This window comes from Asterias rubens, chromosome 17 (assembly GCF_902459465.1).
Source record: "Asterias rubens chromosome 17, eAstRub1.3, whole genome shotgun sequence".
Taxonomy (NCBI): Eukaryota; Metazoa; Echinodermata; class Asteroidea; order Forcipulatida; family Asteriidae; genus Asterias; species Asterias rubens.
In genome coordinates this window covers 9,479,435-9,502,477 of record NC_047078.1, presented here as the reverse complement: position 1 = coordinate 9,502,477, position 23,043 = coordinate 9,479,435, and the positions used below count along the sequence as shown (strand labels likewise).

Here is a 23,043-nt window from a genome sequence, read left to right as displayed (position 1 = left end):
TCTCTGCATGACTTTCTGGAAAAGAAATTGAAATCAAGCCAACGTAAAAAAATAATGCTGTAGAGGGAGTTACACAATAGATACTTGTAAGGTCATGTCGCACACAACTTTACACGTTTCAAATTATTGTTCTCTCATGAATGGAGGCATTGGAGTAGAACATGTGGCCCGGATTGTTGACTATTATTGCTTTTTAGTAAAAAATTAATACGTTTTTACATAGACTTGCTATCATGGTTTCTAGTTTAGCCCTTTTATAGGAGCCTTCCTCTGTGCTGTATCATAACACGAAAGTGCAAGGCCGCCGGCAGGGCTAGTCTCGACTTATACTCTTTGCAAGCTATTCCCCAAGGTTATGTATTTGTGTTTGTGCGAAATCCATGAAACTTGAATCAGTTCTCGTAAGTATACTGGCTGTGTCACACCATAGCAAAGAATACGCCGAAAAAAGGGTGGAAAATGAGCGAAACAAACCAACCAGCTCTTATGGTACCTGAGGTGGACATGATCTTGCCGAAAAATGGTGACACAACAAACACCAACAAGCAAGGAGAGAATCCTACTGAGAGAAATTACCCGTCTAAGGTTACCTTCGCTAAAATGAACCGTGTAGTAGAGCGTCGGGAGTACGGCTGTTGTGGCCGAGAGAAATGCGGTGGCACTGCGTTGGTTGTCGTAGCGTTGGTAGTAGCATCTCTTGCGCTGCTGTTCGGGTTTATTGGAGTTGCCAATAAAGGCAATATTTACGTTGATGTTAAAAATGAAATGACAGTTCCACAAACAGGTTAGTGCAAGTTTTGCAATTTCTTTAACAGTCTAAACAATCGATATATTTGTTTCACTTCTCGTTTTTCATACCTAAACGCAGATTCATTTATAGCATTAATCTCTGCTTTTCCCTGTATTATACAGGTACTTAAAGGGCCTATACAATACTTAATTTCCACATTAAGGAATTAATTTGTTAGGCATGTTAAACCTCTCATTTTTTTATTTTTTTTTATTTATATATATATATATATATATATTTTTTTTTTTTGGGGGGAGGGGAGTTTAAGTTTATATAATTTGTAATAGTTATTTGTTTTAATTAAATTCCGTACACAAAACTCCCTGTGTAATCTTTAGAAGTTCCACGATGTTTGATTTTAAATGCCCTTTGTGTGCAATCTCTGTTAATTAATTTAATCTCCATAGTTCCAGCAGCGGCTGAAATACCAGAAACCACCGATCGAGTTTGGACTTTTGCTATTGGAGATTACAGTAATAGACTCGAATACGTGTAAGTTTTGTGACCATAGAGTACAATACTCGTATAATTTTATTGCGGTAAACTTGATTGTGTTGAAAACTTGAAAGTGCTCATTCAAGTCGTTGTGCGTTTGGTTCAAAGACAATTTCTAGATCAATCACATTATTGATAAATCATCTAATTTGTATGCATTTAACAATAATTTAGGACAAACAGATTCGTTTGCTTTCCTTTCAAAACTTCTATAGCACAAATTGCTAAAAGTTAACAAGCTATACGCTGTCATGCCATTTGAAACTATATTGTTTCTTCAAATTAATTATTGTTTCTTCAAGTTATTTGTATACTTTTACCGTTATAATTCTTTGTTTTACTACAGTGAACCTGAGAGTGGCCAGGTCAAAGGCTACAACATTGATGTCGTTAACGCAGGTAAGAAGTACCTCGATTGGATTTTGAAGGGTTAGGATGGCAGAAATTACAGTTGCAGTTGTACGATAGATAAAACACTCTTAGCAAATGTCGTAGCCATCATATCCCCTGCCGCCAACTCGTATACAGACTTGGCTCAAGTGTCAATCCCGTGTGAGTCCTTTTTATTAATTTTCAGTCTCATCACCTGACGTCAGAAAACGTTTGCCCGGCCGGCATCCCCAAACCTGCGCCACAGCTTTTTGTTTGCTAGTCGCTTTAGGACACCTCACACAACAAAACACTGATGATTACTTAATATTATATAGTACAATGACTATAACATTGTAAATAATCAAATTCATTGTTGACGTGTTTACAGTTTGTAGGATTGCTCAAAAGAGCTGCCGACTAGACTGGGATGACTACAACCGATGCTGGGAATCTATAGGAGATGACATCGAGAAACAGGGAGGCGGTATTGGGCTTCTGGGAAGGTGGTATGATGCATGCACAGGTACAGTTATTTATTTTATTAAAGGCTTTGGACACCTTCGAATGGGACTTAAAACCGTTGGTCCCGTGCGTTGTGTAAAATGCACTTAAAAGATACCAGTAACACTTATCGCTAAGAGAATGGGTTCGCCCTGGTGTTCCTGGTAGTGGCTGTTGAATGCGCCGTAGTATACATTGTACCCTTATTAGGTGCTTTATAATTGGGTCTCAGAATTTCACAACTTCGAAAACCTTTCTTTCTTTAAAAAAAGTATCTTAAGCACCTTGTATACCTTGTTGGTAGATCGTGCGCTATACATTATTTTCACAATTGTCAAAGACAGTATAGACTAACTTTATGTATCCCAAAAATATGCATAAAATAAATAAACAATTAATCTGTGAAATGTTGTGCTAAAATTGGTCGAGCGTGACAGTGACAGCAAACATACCCTTACCACTTTTTGTTTCAACAAATAATTAAATTTCCATCTTTAGCAGTACATAACGAAAAACAGTCTTATGGAGGCGCAATATCCTACTTGTGTTTGGAAAGACTAAGAAAGAAGAAACAAAACAGAACAAACTTATTTAATTCATGATTAATTAACTTTGATTGACTTTTGTTTTTACTGTCCACTCAGGATGGCCAGTTACATATCGCCGTGCGCGCACTTTCTCGTTCACCGAAGCGCACGCTAAGAAACACCTCGCCGTGTTCATGGTGAAGTCTGGTACCCCAGAGGGCGCCTTCAACTGGCGTAACATCACCGGGAAGACCATCGGTCTTTTACGCTACTATATTGAAGATGAAGATTGCATACAAAGCCTGACAGAAGTCGTGGTAATTATTATTTTAAGTTACAAAATATGTATGCTATAAATGTAACTAATATCAATGGCTTAGCCCCTCATGGTCATTCATTCTCCCCCTGTCACTCGTCCTGTGCCCAATTTCATGGAGCTGCTTAAGCAAAAAAAAAAAATCCTTGCTTAATAGTAAAATTAGATTACCGGCGCGGATTGAAGACTCAAATCAGTTGTTATGCAAAGTAAACAACAGCTAAATACCAGTCACAAGCAATGTTTATGGCATGACATTTTTGCCAGTAACATTATGTTAAATAAGCACAGTTTTGTTTCCATAGGAAACATTGAAACATCTCGGCCTAAAACTCATTAATGATGTAGGCAACAAACGTCACCAAGCAAGACTAAAATTTTGGTTCACCAAATTGTAATTATTATCCTTTGTCTCAATGCATATGCATGTCTTTTGCGACCTCATGCCTATCAAGCTTTGCTTCTAAAAGAAATTTCTCTGATCCTTTTTTTATAGGGCCATGATCTGACGGAGGGAAGAGTTATTAACTATTTGACTCAGCAGGATTTACTCTCAGCAGTCAACAATGGCGAGGTGGGTACATGTATGAACATATGAACAATAATATTACTGCAGAGGTCGTCTTTGATTCGAGGCTATATCCTCATTTTTAGATTTGTGATGTTATCAGTTGAACATTCTCAACATTGAAATCAAACCATATGGGATTTGAGGCATGAGGGATCAATTTGGTTTGCGGTAACAGCATGTGTGTATCTACTTGCCAGGTAAATCATGTTCTTTTGAGAACTTGTCTCGCTTTATATTCTACTATACCGCGGAGTAGTTTTTCGGAATTCGAGAGGCTTCTCGGTTCTAAAAAGAGCTGTCCTGTTTCTTTACTACCTAGGCGGAATGTAGAAAATTGGCCGGGACTGGATCGTTATTAATTATCATCACTACCGCGCCGGGTAATATTATTGGTCTCAATACGTTCGACTAGCTGCTTGCTTTAGGCAGAAGACTGATAACAAAATAACAAGTAGTGTTTTCATTGCAGGTGGATGCTGTTTTCATCAGTGAATTCCTGGGCGTAAAAAATAACCTTCAGCTAGCCTCAGATCGCATCGATGGGTGCTCCTTGCAGGGATACAGCATGATGATGAGGAAGGATAATACGTTAGCGACATGGTGGAATCCCGCCCTCAACGCCCTGATTGCATCAACAGAGTATCGGGAAATATGCAACGGACTGGAAGACGAGTCTATTCATGGTAAGGTTTCACTGTTTTTGATTTTTTTTTTTTACACCGAAGCGCCAAGGGGTTCAACCCCTGCAAAATACAGTCCTGAGATGAGTATACGTTTACCCTTTTCGGAATAATCTTCCCATAGGGAACATGTGCATAACTAACGTAGTTTCATCTCAATTGGAACCGTTCACTTCTTATTTTTGGATTTATTTGGTGGTAAGTCTTTCAAATGATTTTGTTGTAGTTGTAATAAATGGTTTTCGTACGCCAAAAACAAATATATATAGATATAGATATATAATAACAATTGACTTTCTAGGTCTTCTTGATCAAAATCAGTGGACTCTGTATCATTTTTATCATTTTATTCGAATTATTTCCGTTATTCTTAAGTTTGAAATAATTGTTTTTTATTTCCTCAACATAATTTTATAATGCAGGCATACCTTTAATCTGCGGGTAAAATTTCATAAAACTGCTCAACAGAAATGTCTACTCTGCTTAACAAACCAGTCATAAACTGTACACGTGGTTTGGCTGGTAACCACAAGTTTACATCTTTCAGTCTTTGTTTTGTATGCTTTTCAGGCAGCATACCAGGACCATCAGCCAGGGCGGTTTGCATCGGCTTTTGAGTGACCGCTGAGCTAGAGTAGACCAAACGAATCGTCAAAACACATACTTCAATGCAGAAAAACGAAATATATATTCTAATTATGCCTAATAGATATACACAGTTTGATGCTTTTTCTGTGCTAAAAATTATATTTTGGACTTAAAGGCAGTGGACACTATTGGTAATTGTCAAAGACTAGCCTTCACGGTTGGTGTATTCAACATATACATAAAATAACAAACCTGTGAAAATTTGAGCTCAATCGATCATCGAAGTTGCGAGATAATAATTAAAGAAAAATAACCCTTGTCACACATAGTTGTGTGCGTTTAGATGGTCGATTTCGAGATCTCAAGTTCTAAATCTGAGGTCTTGAAATCAAATTCGTGGAAAATTACTTCTTTCTCGAAAACTATGGCACTTCAGATGGAGCCGTTTATCACAATGTTTTTATGTCATCAACCTCTCCCCATTACTCGTCACCAAGAAAGGTTTTATGCCAATAATTATTTTGAGTAATTACCAATAGTGTCCACTGCCTTTAAAGTATTATGTATATTTTTGTAAAGCTTTGGGTAGCATTTTATTCATTACTGGTGTTTTTTCCGTTAGAAGCCAATTTTTGATTGATCGACTCATTGGAATGAATAGCAGGAACTATTGAATTCACATTATATAATCTTTGTACAAATAAACACATCTAGTTAATGATAATATGTTGCACACCTCAACTCTTGAGTTGTTTCTTTTTCTTCATGTTATTAAATTCAATGAGTGACGTTATTTGTCTTATTTGACGAGAATAAAATTATGTTTAATGTATAGGCTGAAAGGAATAACATTATATTTAAGCTGTACACCTATTTAAAAGTATTCTGTTGTTGATGGGGTTGCTGTATTCTGTGCACAGCGTCAATTAAAGAAGTGGTGCACTTTTGGTAATTATTAAAAAATCGTCAGCATGAAAACTTTTGTTGGTAACGAGCAAAGGAGAGCTGTTGATAGTATCAAACATTTGGGAAAACGGCTCCGTACCCTCCCCGTAGTTAAGATTTAGACAAAAGGGTGATTTCTCATACACATATTGAAATACTTCAAGCATCCTTTCTATAAGCGTCTGAAAGCATACAAATGTATGTCCAACAAAAGAACATCCGCAGTTTTTCTTTAGGCATAAAATTATTCTGTATTAAGTAGGCCTATCATTTTTTTTATGCTACTGTGCAAACTCTATCTGGTGATATTAAGCACGTATAGACAGCAACTAGCATTAAGTGAAGAGCCCCAAGCATTTTAGTGAAAACCAGTATTCTCTCTCGGATCACCAAGTGAGAATACTGGTCTTTTACATTATTACACGTGTCTAGTGCATTTAAATGCATTTATTATCAGTTTAATGAATTACCGTTACATTATTTATTCAAATAAAACAGCTATGAAATAGATGTTATTTTAATTCCGTTTACTAACTTGCACAACAAGTAAAGGATATCAGTCTGCACATTAGACCCAACATATAAATGCAACCCGTATATTTATCACCGAGTGTACAGATAAACACCAGCACAATAGAAAATAATAACACAGTATTATTTGTCTGTTTGCCCGTTAAGTAGCTTCAATGACTACTGTTAACCCGGCTTGGTTTCAACATTCCTAGTTTTATTGTTGGTTTCGTTTCATGCTGGTTGCAAGTCGCTTATAAAAAAAAATACTATACGAATTAAAAACACGCTATGGATGCATAATAACATGACCACGCGAGAATTCCGATCAATAGGCTATCAGTATCACTGATATCTTGACTTGGGAAAAGTTACTTTTAAACATTTTCATAAGAGTGACTACAAGAGATAGTCCCTTTAAAGGCACTAAACTAGTTTGGTAATTTGTCAAAGACCAGTATTCTCACTTGGTGTATCCATGGAGGAATAAATTATTAGTCAAATTTATTCACCCATGGTTTATCTCAACATAACAACAAACCTGTGAAAACTTGGGCTCAAATTGGTCATCGAGTTTACAATAGATTTAATAAAATAACACACTTGTTGCATTACTTTGTGTGCTTTCAGATGCATATTTTACTACTAGGCTTCAGCTGAAATGCTAAACATGAGTAAAGATTACCGAGAGTGTTCAGTGCCTTTAAACAAGCTGTTTTCCCAGGGCTACATGAGCACATCACCAGTCATTTATCTATTAATAACAATGTAGTCTCGTTTACCGAGCGAAGTCCAATGCACTAAATTATTTTCACATTTTTGTTTACAGTCTTACCCCCGCCACTGTGCTTTGACTCACACGGCATAACAGTGAGTCAGTACCGAACCAGTCTAGCGTGCCGTTAACAAAATAACATTATTTTTGAATACGCCCATTCATAGACTCGCGTCCTTTGAAAAAGAGCGTTACCGTTGGTGTACATGTATTGGCTCAGTGTGTGTATGTCCCTGCCTTGCAAAGTGTGTCTGATTTGTACTGGTTGACACAGGAATAAAGTGCTCCCCTTTCCAATTACAAAGTGCTGGTTTGGGTGGAATATTGGAATCCGGAATATTTCTTGAAAGGTAAGTGTTGTTTTGTATAGCTTATTGTATCGTAAGTTATCCGGTGGTTGTTCATACGTTAACTGCGGATAGTGAAGGTAAATGTCCTGAAATTAGTTTTACTTGGTGTGTGGTCGGTACTTTTGATGGGTGCATTTTGTCACAGGGTGGGGACGTGCAATAGTGAGTGTATCCACTCTAGCGTGGCAAGTTCTTAAAACAAATATTTGAAATTTGATCACGGAGCTTAAAAGGTCCATGGTTTGATCTTTGATTGATTGATCAATTTGTTGAATATTACTTTATTGGTGTAACTCAACATTGAAGTAATCCACGGGTTGACAATTGCCAATAACCGCTGTGTATAACTTCCTGATTGACTATCCAAACTATATTTATTACATTATCTGTAATATCTAAATTCATTGGTTTTTATTGTATTTCTACCTCCATGGTAAGCTAAAACCATTTCAGCTAAAATTTTGAAAAAAAATGTGAAAACTAGACAAAGGTTGCCGTCACCACTTTTTCATTCGGTGGAACAAGGCAGTATTTAATTTACCCAAAATGAGATGTTCCTTTTGTAAAAATGAGTGAAAAAGTGGTGCCAGGCAGGATACGCCGGAAATATTTCCCACCGTGCACGAGGGAATGTGTGTTGTCCAAGCACGTTCAAAGAAATAATTGCGAACGAACTTTTGAAGATAATTTGCCGTTATACTACTTGCCATAGATTTTGAACTGAAGATGAAGATGAAAGAAAAAAAAATGACAAATCAAAATTGTACACCTTGGGATAATAAGTTAAAAGTAATGCAAACCATTTTAATCTAGATTGCATCCACTTTACAAATATTGTTTAAAAACAAATCACTATTTTTTTTTGCAAATCCAGTGTAAAAATATCTATCATTACAATTTTGATGAGGTATTCCTCAAGTCGATTACAAGCAAAACAAAGCAAAAAAACCAAAACAATTTCGGAGTTTGATGTGGCTGATTCAAGTTTGATCCCATGGGGAAAACAAAAACCACTCTCCTCCCATTATATTTGACCTGAGCGTGTGTTTAGTGTAAAAACATTCCTGTGATATATTGACGTCTAAGAAGAAGGCAGACCATCTTCAATTCCGAACGTGGTGTATTGAATTTCAGTCAAACAAGTTCATGAACGCAAAGTACACATGTTTGCCGTGTCCTTTCAGGATCACCGTAGGTTTCTGTCAGACCTACTCATACACATTTAGGCCAAGGTTGCTTTTCTTTTATTATCATTTTTTGAATGGACTGTTTGTTCTGAATCAATATGGTATTATTATTATTACAATGAAAAATCGACTGCTGCTAATATTTTCATAACACTGTGCTGTCATGATCAGTCCATCAGTCATACTTCATTGAGAACGAACTATTATATAAATCAGTTCACATTCCTTTGATATGACTGTTGTATACAGAGTTATTGACTCATAATAATAATATGAATGCTAATTATGATCTAAGCGAAATGCATTGTGCGCCGAGAAATAATGTGGGTTGTTTTATTATGACGGTTGATGACGTAAATCTGACTATGTGTTTATTTGTCATCGAAGTTGCAATGGGAATGCATGAAAACCTTGCTGCAATAAAATTATGTGTGTGTTTTCAGATGCCTGAGAAAGTCTATAGGCCTGAAGTCTTTCTCGACTCAAATTTGACTGAGAAATTGCATGTTCCTCAAAAATTCTGATACTTCAGAGGGAGCCGTTTACCATTGTGTCAACAGCTCTCCGTTTCTCGTTACCAAGTTTGTATGCTATAAATAGCCCTTTGTTTTGACTGAGTATAATTAGCAAACGTGTCCAGGCCCATGTTTTGTAAAATTGTACAATCAAGGGGAGTTTTTTTTCCAAAAACACAAACGTTTGAAACATAAAAATATCGAAGAAAAAATAATTCGGAATAATTTTACTATTCCCACAAAATTTTTGCACATTTGAAACGAATGAAAATTATACTGATGCACACTTCAGAAACAAAAGTGGCCATTAATGGGTTGAATGGTGGGCGCAATTCATGTACTTATTTGGTTTGAAATAATATATTTTGATTTCACACTTTTGTGCACTTAGGGTGCATTAAAACGCAGTCAAGATTTAGGAATGTCCAAAAACCAAACCCTGAAAAATATCCTTGTTTTTTTGAGAGGTAATACGAGTCCAACCTCCTGGTTCCCGTCAGGGGACCAACGGGCAATTGGGGCTGACAGACGGCCTTGACATTGGGTCCTGTTCTCCTCTCCCTCGGTACTAGTCTCGCTTTGTTCATCAACCCAGAAGCATCTGGAAAAGCTGTTGAGCATAAATCAAATAAACTGTTCTATTGATGGATTGCCATCTGATTATGTCGATTTGACCCTTTTAGTCTCACTGCCCTCGTACAATACCTGCCAGCTGAATTGTGTTTTGAACTAACTTGTAGATGCGTAAAGAAGTTGAACTACCTGTCTTACGTTCGTATAGAGACCATCCAGATTATAATTTTTTTTTTTATATCAAATACTTTAAAGGGAAAACTATATACACATCAGCTTTCAATGGTATTAAAACATTTTAACAATCGTTGCACTTTGAAGTTCTCTGGTTATGGAAAATGATATCGAATCATTCAATCAATCAATCGATCAATCAATCAACCAATCAAACAGTTTAATCAAACAAATTAAATCAAATGTAAATTGGAACTTAAAAAACAAGTTAATATGTTTGATCAGGTAATTTCATGAATAATATTGCATGGACATTCATGAAACTGTGGAGGGACCCATATAGTAGAAGCAAGGTTATGGTTACCAGAGCAAGCTTGTGCATTGAGCCGATAATTAGTTTGAATAATTTAGTTTGAATCTTAGAAACATTTGCTGTCAGATATGATTATCAGATTGTGTGCTCCGATTACTTCCTCATTGGACGTATTAAACTGCTCGAGATTTTTGGTGATATCCTCCATAAACGCACGGCACATGTTGAATGAAATTTTCATAGTATAAAAACCTTTTATTATAATATCCGCATTAAAGACAGTGGACACTAATGGCAATTGTCAAAGACCAGTCTTCTCTCTTGGCGTATCTCAACATATGCATCCAACTACAAACCTGTGAAAAGTTGAATCAATCGGTCGTCGAAGTTGCAAGTCAGATAATAATGAAAGAAAACAAAACGCCCTTCTCACACGAGGTTGTGTGCTTTCTGATATGCTTGATTTCGAGACCTCAAATTCTAAACTTGAGGTCTCGAAATCCAATTCGTGCAAAATTACTTCTTTCTCGACAACTACGTCACTTCAGAGAGAGCTGTTTCTTACAATGTTTTATACTGTCAACCTCTCCCCATTACTCGTTACCAAGTGAGGTTGTATGCTGATAATTATTTTGAGTAATTACCAATAGTGTACACTGCCTTTTTACAGTCAAACGGTTGCAACAACAAAATGGTGTACACCATGTATACTTTGCCTCGAGACTTTGCAATATTGAGAAGTAACTTTTTTAAGTGTGGAAAAGTCGGAGAAAATTTATTTTGCAAGGAGTGTTGCCTCAGAGAAATTATGTTATGTTTTGCTTTTTCTATTTTTGAGTTGAGGAATAATACTGTTTGACCTATACATGAGGTGACATTTCCGGCTGTTCTGTGTACTCTATTGACTATTCGAACGGTATGCAACTCGCTTCCCAAGCAGTCTTTTATTGACTCGGTCTGGGGACGTGTTATTCCGGGTTTGATAAAGCCTTTTGTGAAACGAAATTTGACTGACAATAGAGATTTTCAAATGGCCTCGAGCATTCCACAACCTACAATGAGTGTTCATGAACACCAGATATAGTTTGAATGGGAATGAGATTTCAAAATCTTGATAGGATCAAAGTGTCAACCGCCATTTTATTTTGGGAGTAAACGGGAGTTATGGCCTCCTTGCAGTAGGGTAGGTGAAGGAAGTTGCAGTGATATTCACAGTGAAAATTAATCCGGTTCGGGATTTTAGGGGGCACGGGGTGGATTTCACATAGAGTTAAGACTATCTCGAACTCATCCTTACTGAGGACTAGCTAAAGTTTTAAATATTTCCTAGACTATACCTGACCTAAGTTACGACTAGTCCTAACTCTTTGTAAAATCTATGTGATGGGTCTGTGTGTGACCAGGAATAATGTTCAATCATTGTCAAACCGACGCAGCATCCAAGTTAAACTCATGCTTTTAAAAACCAGTATTCCGGGTGCGGTGACAGCTCTGGAATGGCGACCGGATTAGGCTATCCAGAGTGTGTAATATCAAAATGGCTTAAGCGACTTACGTGTTTTGCTTACATATAATACAGGCCCTGTATCATATCATTATACACATTGAAATAGCAAACATTGCTATCATTAAACTTTGTTATCAATAAATAAGATTTACTAAAATGCTTTATGTCTAGAGCCAAACTAAAAAATGAAGATAGGCCTACACCATACAACAGCGACTGTATACCTCTCTATACCCAAAACTCTCATGACCCACAAAAAGCCCGTATTGTATAAGCATAACAACTTGAAGCACAGACAAATCTTGTTCTACAGAAACTAGTTAACACATTCCATGAAGTTAATTGTTCCAACTTGCGCCCCACTAACTTCTGTTTTGCCATACAAACAAACTGTAGTTTGACTTAGTGAAGTGAGGTTTTATGGGTGTGGGTTGGGCCTGCGGTAAATGACCGAGGGCTTGGTGGCTGGGTAAAGTCAAATTAAATAGAAAATGAAAAGTATAAACTTAAGCATTATAATCGTTATCTAATGCATTTACAAATGTTGTGTTCCTGCAGGACACCAACGAAGTATTTGCATAACGTCTGCTGTTCAAAGTTCATGAATTCCACCGTGAAGTTCCTATATAGGCTTGCCGCTGCCTCAAACCACAAAATTATGAATAACTTCTAATAACTCGCATACGTAACATTTATAATCGGTTAAGTGGGCCATAACTTTATGTATAGATGGAGCATGCAGTTTTGGACATTTGAATGGGGGCTGGAAAACACGATTGTTACATCAAGAATTTAAAAGAACAGATGTGAATTCGTGTTTTATTCCAGACACAGGGCAAAATTTACTTTGGACCTTTTGGACAATGAGTTTGGACCGCGTTGCCACATTGCACTGTAGTACCGTTATAAATTTAAAGGCACTGGACACTGTGTTGGTAACTAATTCAAAATAATTGTTACTTTGTAAGGAGCAATGGGGAGCTGTTGGTAGTATAAAACATTGTGGGAAACAGCTCCGTAAAACTTAGTTTTTAAAAAGAGGAAATTTCTCACTAAAATAATAAAAGACTTCACCCAGTTATTATCACATCTTAGCACCACAAAGTAATGCAACAAGGGTGTTTTTTTCATTCATTATTCTCTTGCAAAAATGATGACCAAGTCAATTATCTTTTTACAGTATTGTTATTTTGTTTGCATTTATTCATGTTGGGGTGTGGTCTTTGACAATGGACCCTTCCCATGAAATATGTAAATTGCACGTAGCGCGTGCGCACTAACGTTTTGGTTGGCAAAATGAGGAAACATCGCGCTGTTTTGTACACGGCTAATGGGTGCGTGACGCAGACGCGATTGCGCGTCTGCTTAGTGCACAACTCTATGGCGTTTGCCAACCAACAGGGTCTGTATTTTTTATGCGTGAATGGGATTAGCATATTTCATGGGAAGGGTGCATTATCAAACGTGTACATACTGTGCCTTTAATAGCTATCATCAACCATAGAGGCAATCAGACATCGGAAGCGATGTGCTCAATTTTGTACACTATTTGAAGAACTAGATGAAAAAGATAAACATAGTTCAAAGTCAACTTTTGGAAAAAGAAGCGAAGCGCGTACCTGGGAGATAACTAGGTATTAGTTTTATTGTTAATTTAAAGGTGAAGTTATTCTTTTATTACCTTTCCTGTAATAATTTGGTGGTCTGTCCGCTGTTGGTTTGGACAATAAATCAATATATATTTGTTATTTATAAAATATTTGTTGATAACATTTATTGTTTACGCGTTTCGCGGGCCGGGAGTTTGTCTCAGTCCGGCTCCATTCTCACCGTTTTTTGAAATTTTAAAACTTTTATGACATCCAAATTATTGTTGCCTTTTTTGAAAATTCACACGATATACCTACAGGCCTACATTATACATGGTATAGGCCTACATGCACGACGTACACAAAGTGTTTCCTTAAAAAAAAATAGGTTCGAATTTGAAAAAATAATCTCTACGGCAGTAGTTTCCGTCGGTCGCAGTGCGCTTCAATTCCACCAAATTAATAGCTGGAATATTTGAATATTCCAGCTATTAATTAAAATTAACTATTCGCAAACAAGCCCTCACGTAAAAATAATCGTATTTCAATAATATATTTTTTTAAACCCACCCTAAAAATGCCAGTAATGCCCAAAGGATTTGAGCTTGTCCAAAGGTCACAAACAAAAAGGCATAGTGGCACTTGCACATTCCTAAAATTCCATTCATTCAATGACGATTTGTGTACACAGGCTGTGGTTTTTTGTTATACCTTACGCATGCGTGGTTAGCACAGCATAATTAAAAAAATAACAGGTGTAGATCGTGGTGTTTTGTCAGCGCGTCATTACTGACTATTTTTGCCGAATCTCACTACGAAATACCCATGTTTTGAGGGTTTTCTGTTGAGTAACAAGCTAATTATTCGCAATAGGAGTTGATTAGGAAGCAAGGAGAGTCTTTATCAGTGGTATGTTGTTGTATAATTTGTGAATAAAGGATGCATTTTACCGTCTTTTTATCAGTGATGTTTTAATTTTAGTGAAACGTGTGGTACGGGTTGTATGCTCTCCTGCTGGCCCGCTGGGCGAGGCGTTGCCAGGGACCAAAGTTGCGCTGGCAGATGGTCGAGTTGTGTATTTTGTAATTTGATGCGGTCACCAACAAATTAGCACGATATAATGCATTGACAAGGGTTGGGCCGTTTTAGGAAGAATGTATGTATCCTGCCACCACTTTTGTATTCGTTATGAAATAATATAGTGTTTCATGGTTTATCATTATATATAGTGAGATATTGTCAAATCAAAATGAGTGAAAAAGTGGTGGCAGGATTCAGAAATATTTCTAATTATCAAATCAATACCTTTTTTGATCATTGATAGCTGCAAATCAAAATGGGCAACAATGACTTAGCATTTTTGAGATGTTAATTTGTTGTTCTGATTCTTGTTCACATAAAAGTAGTTAATTTATCTGGGTGGAAGAATTTCAGGGCCCAATTTGCCTGTAAAGCACAGAAAAAGGTTGGTAGCCAGAAGTTTTCATGCTGTGACTGGTGTTTGCTTAGCAAACAAATTATTTTGTCAAGCAGTTTTTTTCTGCTTAACAGCTTTATGGAATTGGGCCAAGTTGAAGTCTATAGTCAATATTATTGGGCAATAGGAGTCCGGATTGAAATGAATCAATATGATTGATAACCAGTTCTATGTATTCTTTACTTGTGTTTTTCCCGACCACAGATTTGCGTAGAAACCATCTGCCAAGATGACTGCGATGTTTAAAAACGCCGCCAGCACCGTGCTGAACAAAATCAGCAAAGAGTCGCTGAAATGTGGCCTCTGCCAAAACTTCTACTTCAAGCCCAAAATCATGGACTGCGTCCATACCTTCTGCGAAGATTGCCTCGTGAAATACCGCAACATGAAGTATCCCAAGAATACGCGGATCCCGTGTCCGGTGTGCAGCGACGAGACGGAATTGCCAATCGGCGGGATCACTGGGTTGAAGTCTAACCTTCACTTGAGCGGAGTTGTCGAGGAGATGGTTCTGCACGATCAGCTACTCGGTGCTAAGGGTAAGAAGTTGGAGTGCGGCGGGTGTGATGAGAATAAAGAAGCCATCGCGAGATGTATGGACTGCGATCACTTCCTGTGTCAAGGGTGCGTCGAGGCCCACAAGCGTTTCGCCATGATCAAGAATCATTCCATCGCAACGTTGGACGAGCTTCGAACCGGGAAGATTGAGTTGAAGAGTCCGGCCCGTAAGAAGGCACCAGAGTGTGAGAATCATCCAGGCGAGAAGATCCGCTGCTTCTGTGAGACATGCAGCGAGTTGATCTGTCTGGAATGCGCCTTCTTGGGACACGCCCGCCCCCAGCATGAATCTGTCAGCATCAGGGAGGCCGCCAATCGACGCCGTCAGAGCATGAGAGACTTCTTGCCAAAAACCGAAGAGGTAAACTTACACACGTTCCTTTTCTCTTAAAAAAGTTTATTACCCCTCAAAACAAGGCTAAAATAACAACTGTTACCAAGCATTACTCCTTGAACTCTGAGAGGTTCGTTCCGCTGTCGTCCCTACAAACAAACGCTAGCAGGGAGCAAACCTCATAGTTCTAGGAGTACCCACACATGACCTTTTGTATGAAACATTAAATTCCCCTCCCAAAACATGCACTGCCATGCCCGATGCTTCATTTTTCTTCTTGTTGAAAAAACTCATAATTTATTATAAAGACACTTTTAATGAGTTACATGTACCTCTTTATATTCGTCAAGCTGATTCTGTTTTATTTTGGTTCATTCTATGTTTTGTTTGAAATTGCCTCATATATTTAATGTAACTTTTTCATATTTTGTTGTGCACATAGAAGCTCCATATTTTGTGTCTCTTATTATTGTTCAATTTTTGCTATTCTTGTTAAAAGATGTTCTTAATTAATGAAACCTAAATGCTGTTCCTTTTTATAAAAATCTTTCTTATCTGGCTTTTGTCCTTTTACCTAATTCCTATCTTTTTAAACCTTGTGTGGAGTTGGTCTTCTTTTTATTGTCAATGTTCACTATTTAATGTCTTGGTTAAATGCTATATATTTTCGTTTAATGTTTAACTTACTGTAAAATATTTGTATGTATAATCCTGTTGTAGGCCTATTTTGTTATTTAATTGTAAGAACACATATATCCAGTTTACCGGTAACCTGTGAGATTTGATTTGTTAAAACAAAACAAGAATGGAAGTTCTCTTTCTAAAAGTAAAATTATAATACTGTTTTGTTACGTATAATAATTCACAAGACGTAGCCTTTTTTCATGAAATTGTTTTACCAATTTCTAAAAATTAAAGGACATTAGCTTTCAACAATTAGCTTTTTACCATGTAAATTTAATGTAAATATATGGACGTATGTGTTTTGTGTCATACAACAGGAGCATGAATTCTTTAACCATCTTGTTTACAATATATGTGTAATTAATCAATTATTGTTTGAATGGTTGCAGGTTGTTAACGAGTTCCAGCAGGTGCAGAAGGGATTGAACACAGTCAAGAATGATCTGAAGATCAATGCCAGTGATGCTAGAAAGAGTATTCAAGAACTGGTGGCTTCCAAGATCTCCGAGCTCAGAAAGAAAGAAAAGGTAAAGAAGACAAGATAGCTTAAAGTATTTAGCATGAACAAGTAAAGCTTTTTAGTTTTAGAAGAGTCTACTTAATGAGGAAAGATAGAAAAGGTAAAGCACTAAGACAAGAAAGGAAAGGTATTGGGCAAGAACAATAAAAGCTTTTTAGTTATACAAGACTAGAAAGGTTAGAGTATTCGGAAAACAGTCAGTATTCAAAGTAAATTGTACTGAGTTTTAAAAAGAGAAGCAAATTGTTATCAAGGAATAAAAGGTTAAGTATAAAAAGTCAAGTCAAGTTAGAAAGATGACAAGAACGGTCCTACAGAATAAGAACAGATGTTAAGAACTACAAACTGCACATTTTCCTCATTACCAAAAGGAAAATTGCTGTGCTCTTTTAAGAGTGTTTCTCCTGATTGTGCCCATACATCGGCGCCTTAGAGCAAACTTTTGATTTTGGCATTTTTGGATTTTATAAATTTCTTTTGATTGATTGATTGATTGACTGATTGATTGAAGAGCGAAGGGCAAGGCCTGCTACTCAAAATAACTGCTACGGCAAAACCTCAATTAATAATGCTTCATTTGTGTTGTTTGCCTTCCCCTTAGTCCTTACTGGATGAGATTGACCATACTGAGAAGCAGAGAGCCCAGACAATGCAACAGAGCGATCAGAAAGTAACATCCTTCATCGGTAAGGCTCGTCACTCCTTGGAGGTTGCCCGTAACGCCATCGAGACCGCCACGGACTCTGACTTCCTCTCGCTCCATCCAACGGTGGAGAGAGACCTGCAGAATCTGACGGAAAAGAGCCCACCACAGGTAAGCAAGTTCTGGAGACTCGAAAAGTCATTCCTGTTCTGGCTAGATTTGTGGACAAGTCATTTATGCTGGATACATTGTTGCCACGGTTGACCTTGCCGGGCAGGCCAGCCCAGACCAAATTTCGCCCAGTATACTCTGAGCAAAATACCTTGTGGTTCCCAGCACAGATTTCCCCCAGATTGCACTTAAGCAATGATGGCTGCCCATAATCAATTATGAACAATGTTGTTTAACCGCTCACCCTTGGTGGACTAAATTGGATTTAGAGCCCACCTCTAAAATTGGTCTAGCTTGCTATATATAGCTAGGCTGCTGGCTCCAAACAGCTCTCCAGTATATGAGACCATAGTCGCGAACGCATAATCTCGAGAACATCGTAAGAATCGCAGAGAGAGTCTACATCTCTGTCGGCAGAATTCAAATGTTGTTGCATGTCTGTACCGTTTATATGTTTTCTTGCAGACTGAACCTTTTCCTTGAGGTTAAAGGAAAATTTACATTTTCATCCTCAGTCTAGTCTTCTCCATATCTTTATTTCAATCTCTTTTGTATGAATTTTTTTATATTTATATTTATATAAAAACATTAAAAAATACAGCAAAGAGCAATGAATGAACTAGTGGAGAGAACAAAAATAATAATTAAAATATTTCTTTTTTTATATACTTACTCGTCAATCAATTAATTTCCTAACAACAGGTGCATCAGAAGCTCTCGTTCCTGAAGTTTACCGGTCTGGCAAAGGAAGCCGCCGACAACGTAACTCTTGGCCAGGTCGTCAAGAGAGGAGAGTGGGACATGATGGCAACGTTCGGAAAAGAAGGAACCATGGAGGGTGAATTTAAGTGGGCAAGAGGTATCACTGCTTGCCCAAATGGGGATATCGCTGTGGCCGATCGTAACAACAACCGTGTTGCGGTTAGTTCGAGCGAAGGCAATCACAAAGTGAGCATCCCAGCTCAAAGTGGTAAGCATCCCTCAAGATATTTTTGGTGTTGTTACTTTTCTGTGACTTTGTTTTTAAAACTATAAATCAAAGGCGACAACTCAGGACATAACGTTCAATTCTATTGAGTTATGCCTACTAATTCACATCAAATTCGCATCGCATTCGCAGGAAGTATGAACCGGGCTTAAGACACCAGAATGTTAATTCCGAGGTGTTGGTTCGAATCCTGCTCTTGTCAGTTTCTTATTTATTCAACCTCAAACTATTTTGTCTCTACAGCACGTAATGTTGCATGCGATTCCAAGAATCGTCTGGTCGTGATTGACCGCTCTGGATTGGCCACCGTTTACAACGGTGACCGCAAGCAAGTCCTGCAGTTCCCAGTGGCTCCTAGTGAGCAGGGAACCGTGGATCCTCGTTGCGTTGCTATCGACAAGGAAGATCGAATCTACATTGGTAAGTTGAGTCGCAGCTTTAATGCACTTGTCAGTTTTCTGGTCCTTCTTTGGCAGTCCAACCTCCAAAATTTAACTCAGTTTAACTCTAACCACCAAAACCTTCAAAAGCCATCCACAAATTGCCCATCAAAAAGCCCATTTCAAAATGAACGGCAATACAACCTTACTTGGTTTAAAGTGCAGCTGTTTCAGATACTATTAAGCATTCTGGGAAGTATTTTACTTCGAATTTTTTCGGCCAAAAAGTTGAATCCGAGAAATTTTACTGTCAGAAAATATTCTCAGATTGTGTTCCTATAAATAATTTTATCTGCCTTAAATATATTTGCGTGGGATAATTGCAATATCTCAAAAAAAGCTAACATCTTTTGAAATTTTTACCGATTTGTTTTACTGTATAGTATCTACATTTTTATTGGATTGAAGAATCAAACTGTGCCCAAAACAAAAGATAAACTTTGCCTTTAAAAGGATTTTTTTATTGTTTTTTTTTATAGGTGACTTCACTCGTCAGTTGATCAGCATCCACAGCCCAATCGACGGAAAAGTTGAACGCATCATCCAGGTCAACATGAAACCAGAGTTCATCTGCGTCACCGGTAAGAACCTCATCCTCATGAGTAATGCCGACGAGGGCAAGGTGGTCGCCGTCGACCCATGGGGCGCTAAGGGTAACGAGGCCTTCGGTTTTGAGACCGTCTTCGAAGGAGAGAAGATGAAGCCTGCCGGAATCGCCATCGATGGTAACGACGAGATTTACATTTCCGGATACATGGGATACATCAACACTGGACAGATCCATCACTACACCGCACGTGGGAAGCATATTAAGTGTATTGCTGATAAGCAGTACATGCCGCAGGGTATCTGCTTTAACACAAAAGGAATGCTCATTATGGCTAATTATCATTCTGTTCGGATCTTTAACATGTCGTAGATTGTTCCCTTCATGCTCTAGTGTTTTAGGCACTCGCATTGTTTGAAACTGGGTTTGCTTCTCAAACCAAATCAAAGGAAAACTTACGCTGAACACAACCGAGACGTAATTTCATAGAGTTGCTTTCAGCAGGATTGCAGTTTAACTTCTTGAGCAATTTTGTTTACGATTCTGTGGTTTTGTAAGCACAAAATTGACTGTTTAGGGGAAAAATATTAACAGCCGTTAAGCAGCTCTATAAAGTTAGACCCATAACTTTACAAATAATTATTAAGTACTATTTAGGCATTTATCTGTCTAACCATTCCAGCACTTGTAACAGTTTTAACATGTTCTGTATTCTACTATTCTTCAGTCACCAAATCTTCCAAGTTTTCAGTTACTTTAGATAAAATTTCAATTTTATTCCGAAGTTTGAATTGTCAATAGACAGCAGCTTTTGTATTCATTTTCCGTGATATTCAGTAATTGAGAACTTGGAGAAGTGGGAAGGAAATGCTGTGAAAGAAAAACGGAGTGTGGACTTTTTGAGTCATTGAAAGGAGGGGGGGGGGACATGCAACATTGAAGGGAGACAAAATTAAGGAATGTACAAAACTATGTTAGCCCATCCAGTATGGGGTATACACAGACAAAACGGAAAGAATATTCCAGTTTGGTAATTTAAAAGCTAAATAATATCTTTTTTTTAGTTTTGAAATTGAGGCCAGTTTTCAAGAATTTGCCGGACAGTATTTGAAAAAGTCTGAAAGGTTGTTGCTAGGTTCTTCAGAGTTGCTACAGGAAAGCATAAAAGGTATGATACAATATTGGTGAAAAGTTATACAGATTTAATTTCAGGGTGTAATATTTTTTAATTTGATAACTATAATTTGATAACTGAAATACTGTGCTAAGATTTACTTCTCCAGTACTCGGTTATTAATCAATTCAATCGAAATGTGAACCAAATTCATAACCAAATTCAAACAGGCACAATTCAGTAAAATTTAAGCTTGAAGGATTGTGACACTGATGTCTGATTGCGTTGGCGACACAATTTGTTCACTAAGAGGGAAGTCGAGGCTATTTTTGTAGTAGTCGTGGCGGCATGATTAACTGAGTAGTTAAAAACGGTTGTCGCAACTCAACTAAGCAATCATTCGTCGCAGTAGCTGCCCAGCCCAGGCCAATGGATAATAACCCCATCTCTAGCAAAATTCAGGGCAGAATTAAAATCAAAACCATGAAAACTTTCCAGACGATCGTTGCAAATTTCAAATTCTGATTCTGAAACTTCAGACTGAATAATTTTGCAGGATGCTTATTACTATTAGCATCTTCACATGGAGTAGTCCTGTAGTGACAATTTCCATAATTATCTTTTCGAGGTCAATACAAAAGTATGACCCTATTTTAAAAGTAGGGAATTGGAATGAGTTTACTCTTTCAAAAGTTAATGATGTATCATCATTCAAATTGTGTATAAATTTCATAATTTGTAATCCGAGATTTCCGATTCCGTTGTAGTGCGCCTTTAAGGGGTCGTTCGAAACAGTAGTTATATTATTGTACAGTGTGTGTTTACTAGTGGGATTAGGTACAATGCTGCTATGTTTTATCGCTGTAGCTTTACTTTAAGAATGTATATTGTATATGTAGCACATGATAAGAATTCATTTTTAACGGAAATAATGTAGGCTTAGTGGTAGATTAAAATTAACCCTCCAAAAACCCAATTTCATCTAGAGTTACTTTAGTTGGAACAATGGTCCTAAGCATGAACAAATTATGCTTACCAGTTAGAATAAATTACCTGCTCAAATTGCCATGTCACTTGTGCCATTTGTTACAACCAGTTTCCTGCTTTGCTTTGAAGACATGTTTTAAACAATTCTCTGCTCACAACCACAGTGGATGATACTGAATAGTCAAACAGTAGGAGGGTTGACTGTGTACTGTGTAGATGCATTCACCACATCTTATATTGAAGGCTGGCATAGTTTATCATTCAAACCCATATTGGAGGATATTGAATAGTCAGACAGTACGAGGGTTAATTTTGAATTTTATCTACACTGTTTGCATTATGTATACTTTTAAATGTCAAATAATTCATTAGTTTCTTTGTAATCCTAATTATTGTACTTCGCTAATTTGGACAGGTCTTTTTGGGCTACTATTATAATCACGATTTGTATTTTTGTTTCTTTGGATATTATTTTTTTCTTACAAACTGTCACGTAATCATACCAAAAGGTACTTGGTCACATTATCGTTATGGTTTATTCTGATTAAAATAATTGATATTTTTATTAACACTTTTTAGACCGTACTAAAGTGATCCACGTTTATTGTACTTTTTTTAAAGGAACCCTAGACTGGTTTCCAGTCCCTCATCAAAACGTAATTTTTGTTGAGGTAGCTTGTGTAAAAAAAGTGCACCTTTTCAAAAGTTTGAATGAGTGTCTCTAATTTTCATTTCATTTTTACAATGTTTATGCCTCATAAAATTTCTCACCGTCTTATCATAACAACTGTTGTATACTATGGGCCACTATTTTGCATATTATAATTATATTTTTTAACAAATTCTTGTGGTGATTGGGTTCAGTATCTAAAATATATTTTAACAAATCACTCTTTATTCTTTTATTTAACACGATAACTGTTTTAAAAAAAATCATAGTACTTTACAACAAGAAGCATACATAAAAATGTAATAAAAACATTTGAGTTGTGTAGTTGTGTGATCAGCTAAATCACTAATAAACAAAGAATTATCTGCTGTTATGTAAAAAAAAAAGTCAAGTTTAATATTACTTGTATTCAGATTTTCTGAAAATATCGTTAGGAGTTATTAAAAATTTCAAGCAAGTCCTAAATGTTGAACATGTATGTTAGGATGAGTAACTTGTCTTAACTTGAGATAAGACTTTTATCTCAACTCTTTGTGAAACCCACACCTGGAACGTTTTGGTAATTGTCAAAGACCAGTCTTCTCACTTGGTGTATGCTATGATATGCACAAAAAAACAAACCTGTGGAAATT

At 37.0% G+C, this 23,043-nt stretch overlaps 2 protein-coding genes across 3 annotated transcripts; both read left to right on the top strand.

The window, feature by feature from the left end:
* The first annotated feature begins 288 nt into the window (after nucleotides 1–288).
* Nucleotides 289–5,066, top strand: LOC117301490. Its single transcript, XM_033785511.1, has 8 exons — nucleotides 289–784; nucleotides 1,198–1,282; nucleotides 1,632–1,684; nucleotides 2,046–2,180; nucleotides 2,803–3,002; nucleotides 3,498–3,575; nucleotides 4,042–4,255; nucleotides 4,823–5,066. The coding sequence occupies exons 1-8, from the start codon at nucleotides 460–462 to the stop codon at nucleotides 4,867–4,869; spliced, it is 1,137 nt and encodes a 378-aa protein (XP_033641402.1). The 5' UTR covers nucleotides 289–459; the 3' UTR covers nucleotides 4,870–5,066.
* A 2,155-nt stretch (nucleotides 5,067–7,221) lies between these two features.
* LOC117301358 (E3 ubiquitin-protein ligase TRIM71-like) lies at nucleotides 7,222–22,883 on the top strand. Of its 2 annotated transcripts, none has more exons than XM_033785289.1 (7): nucleotides 7,222–7,420; nucleotides 14,960–15,674; nucleotides 16,721–16,858; nucleotides 17,453–17,665; nucleotides 18,368–18,635; nucleotides 18,897–19,073; nucleotides 19,573–22,883. In XM_033785289.1, the coding sequence occupies exons 2-7, from the start codon at nucleotides 14,985–14,987 to the stop codon at nucleotides 20,010–20,012; spliced, it is 1,926 nt and encodes a 641-aa protein (XP_033641180.1). In that variant the 5' UTR covers nucleotides 7,222–7,420; nucleotides 14,960–14,984; the 3' UTR covers nucleotides 20,013–22,883. The 2 variants fall into 2 exon arrangements, with proteins under 2 accessions (XP_033641180.1, XP_033641181.1); XM_033785290.1 differs by lacking the exon at nucleotides 7,222–7,420 and adding an exon at nucleotides 14,023–14,187.
* The last annotated feature ends 160 nt before the right edge of the window (nucleotides 22,884–23,043 follow it).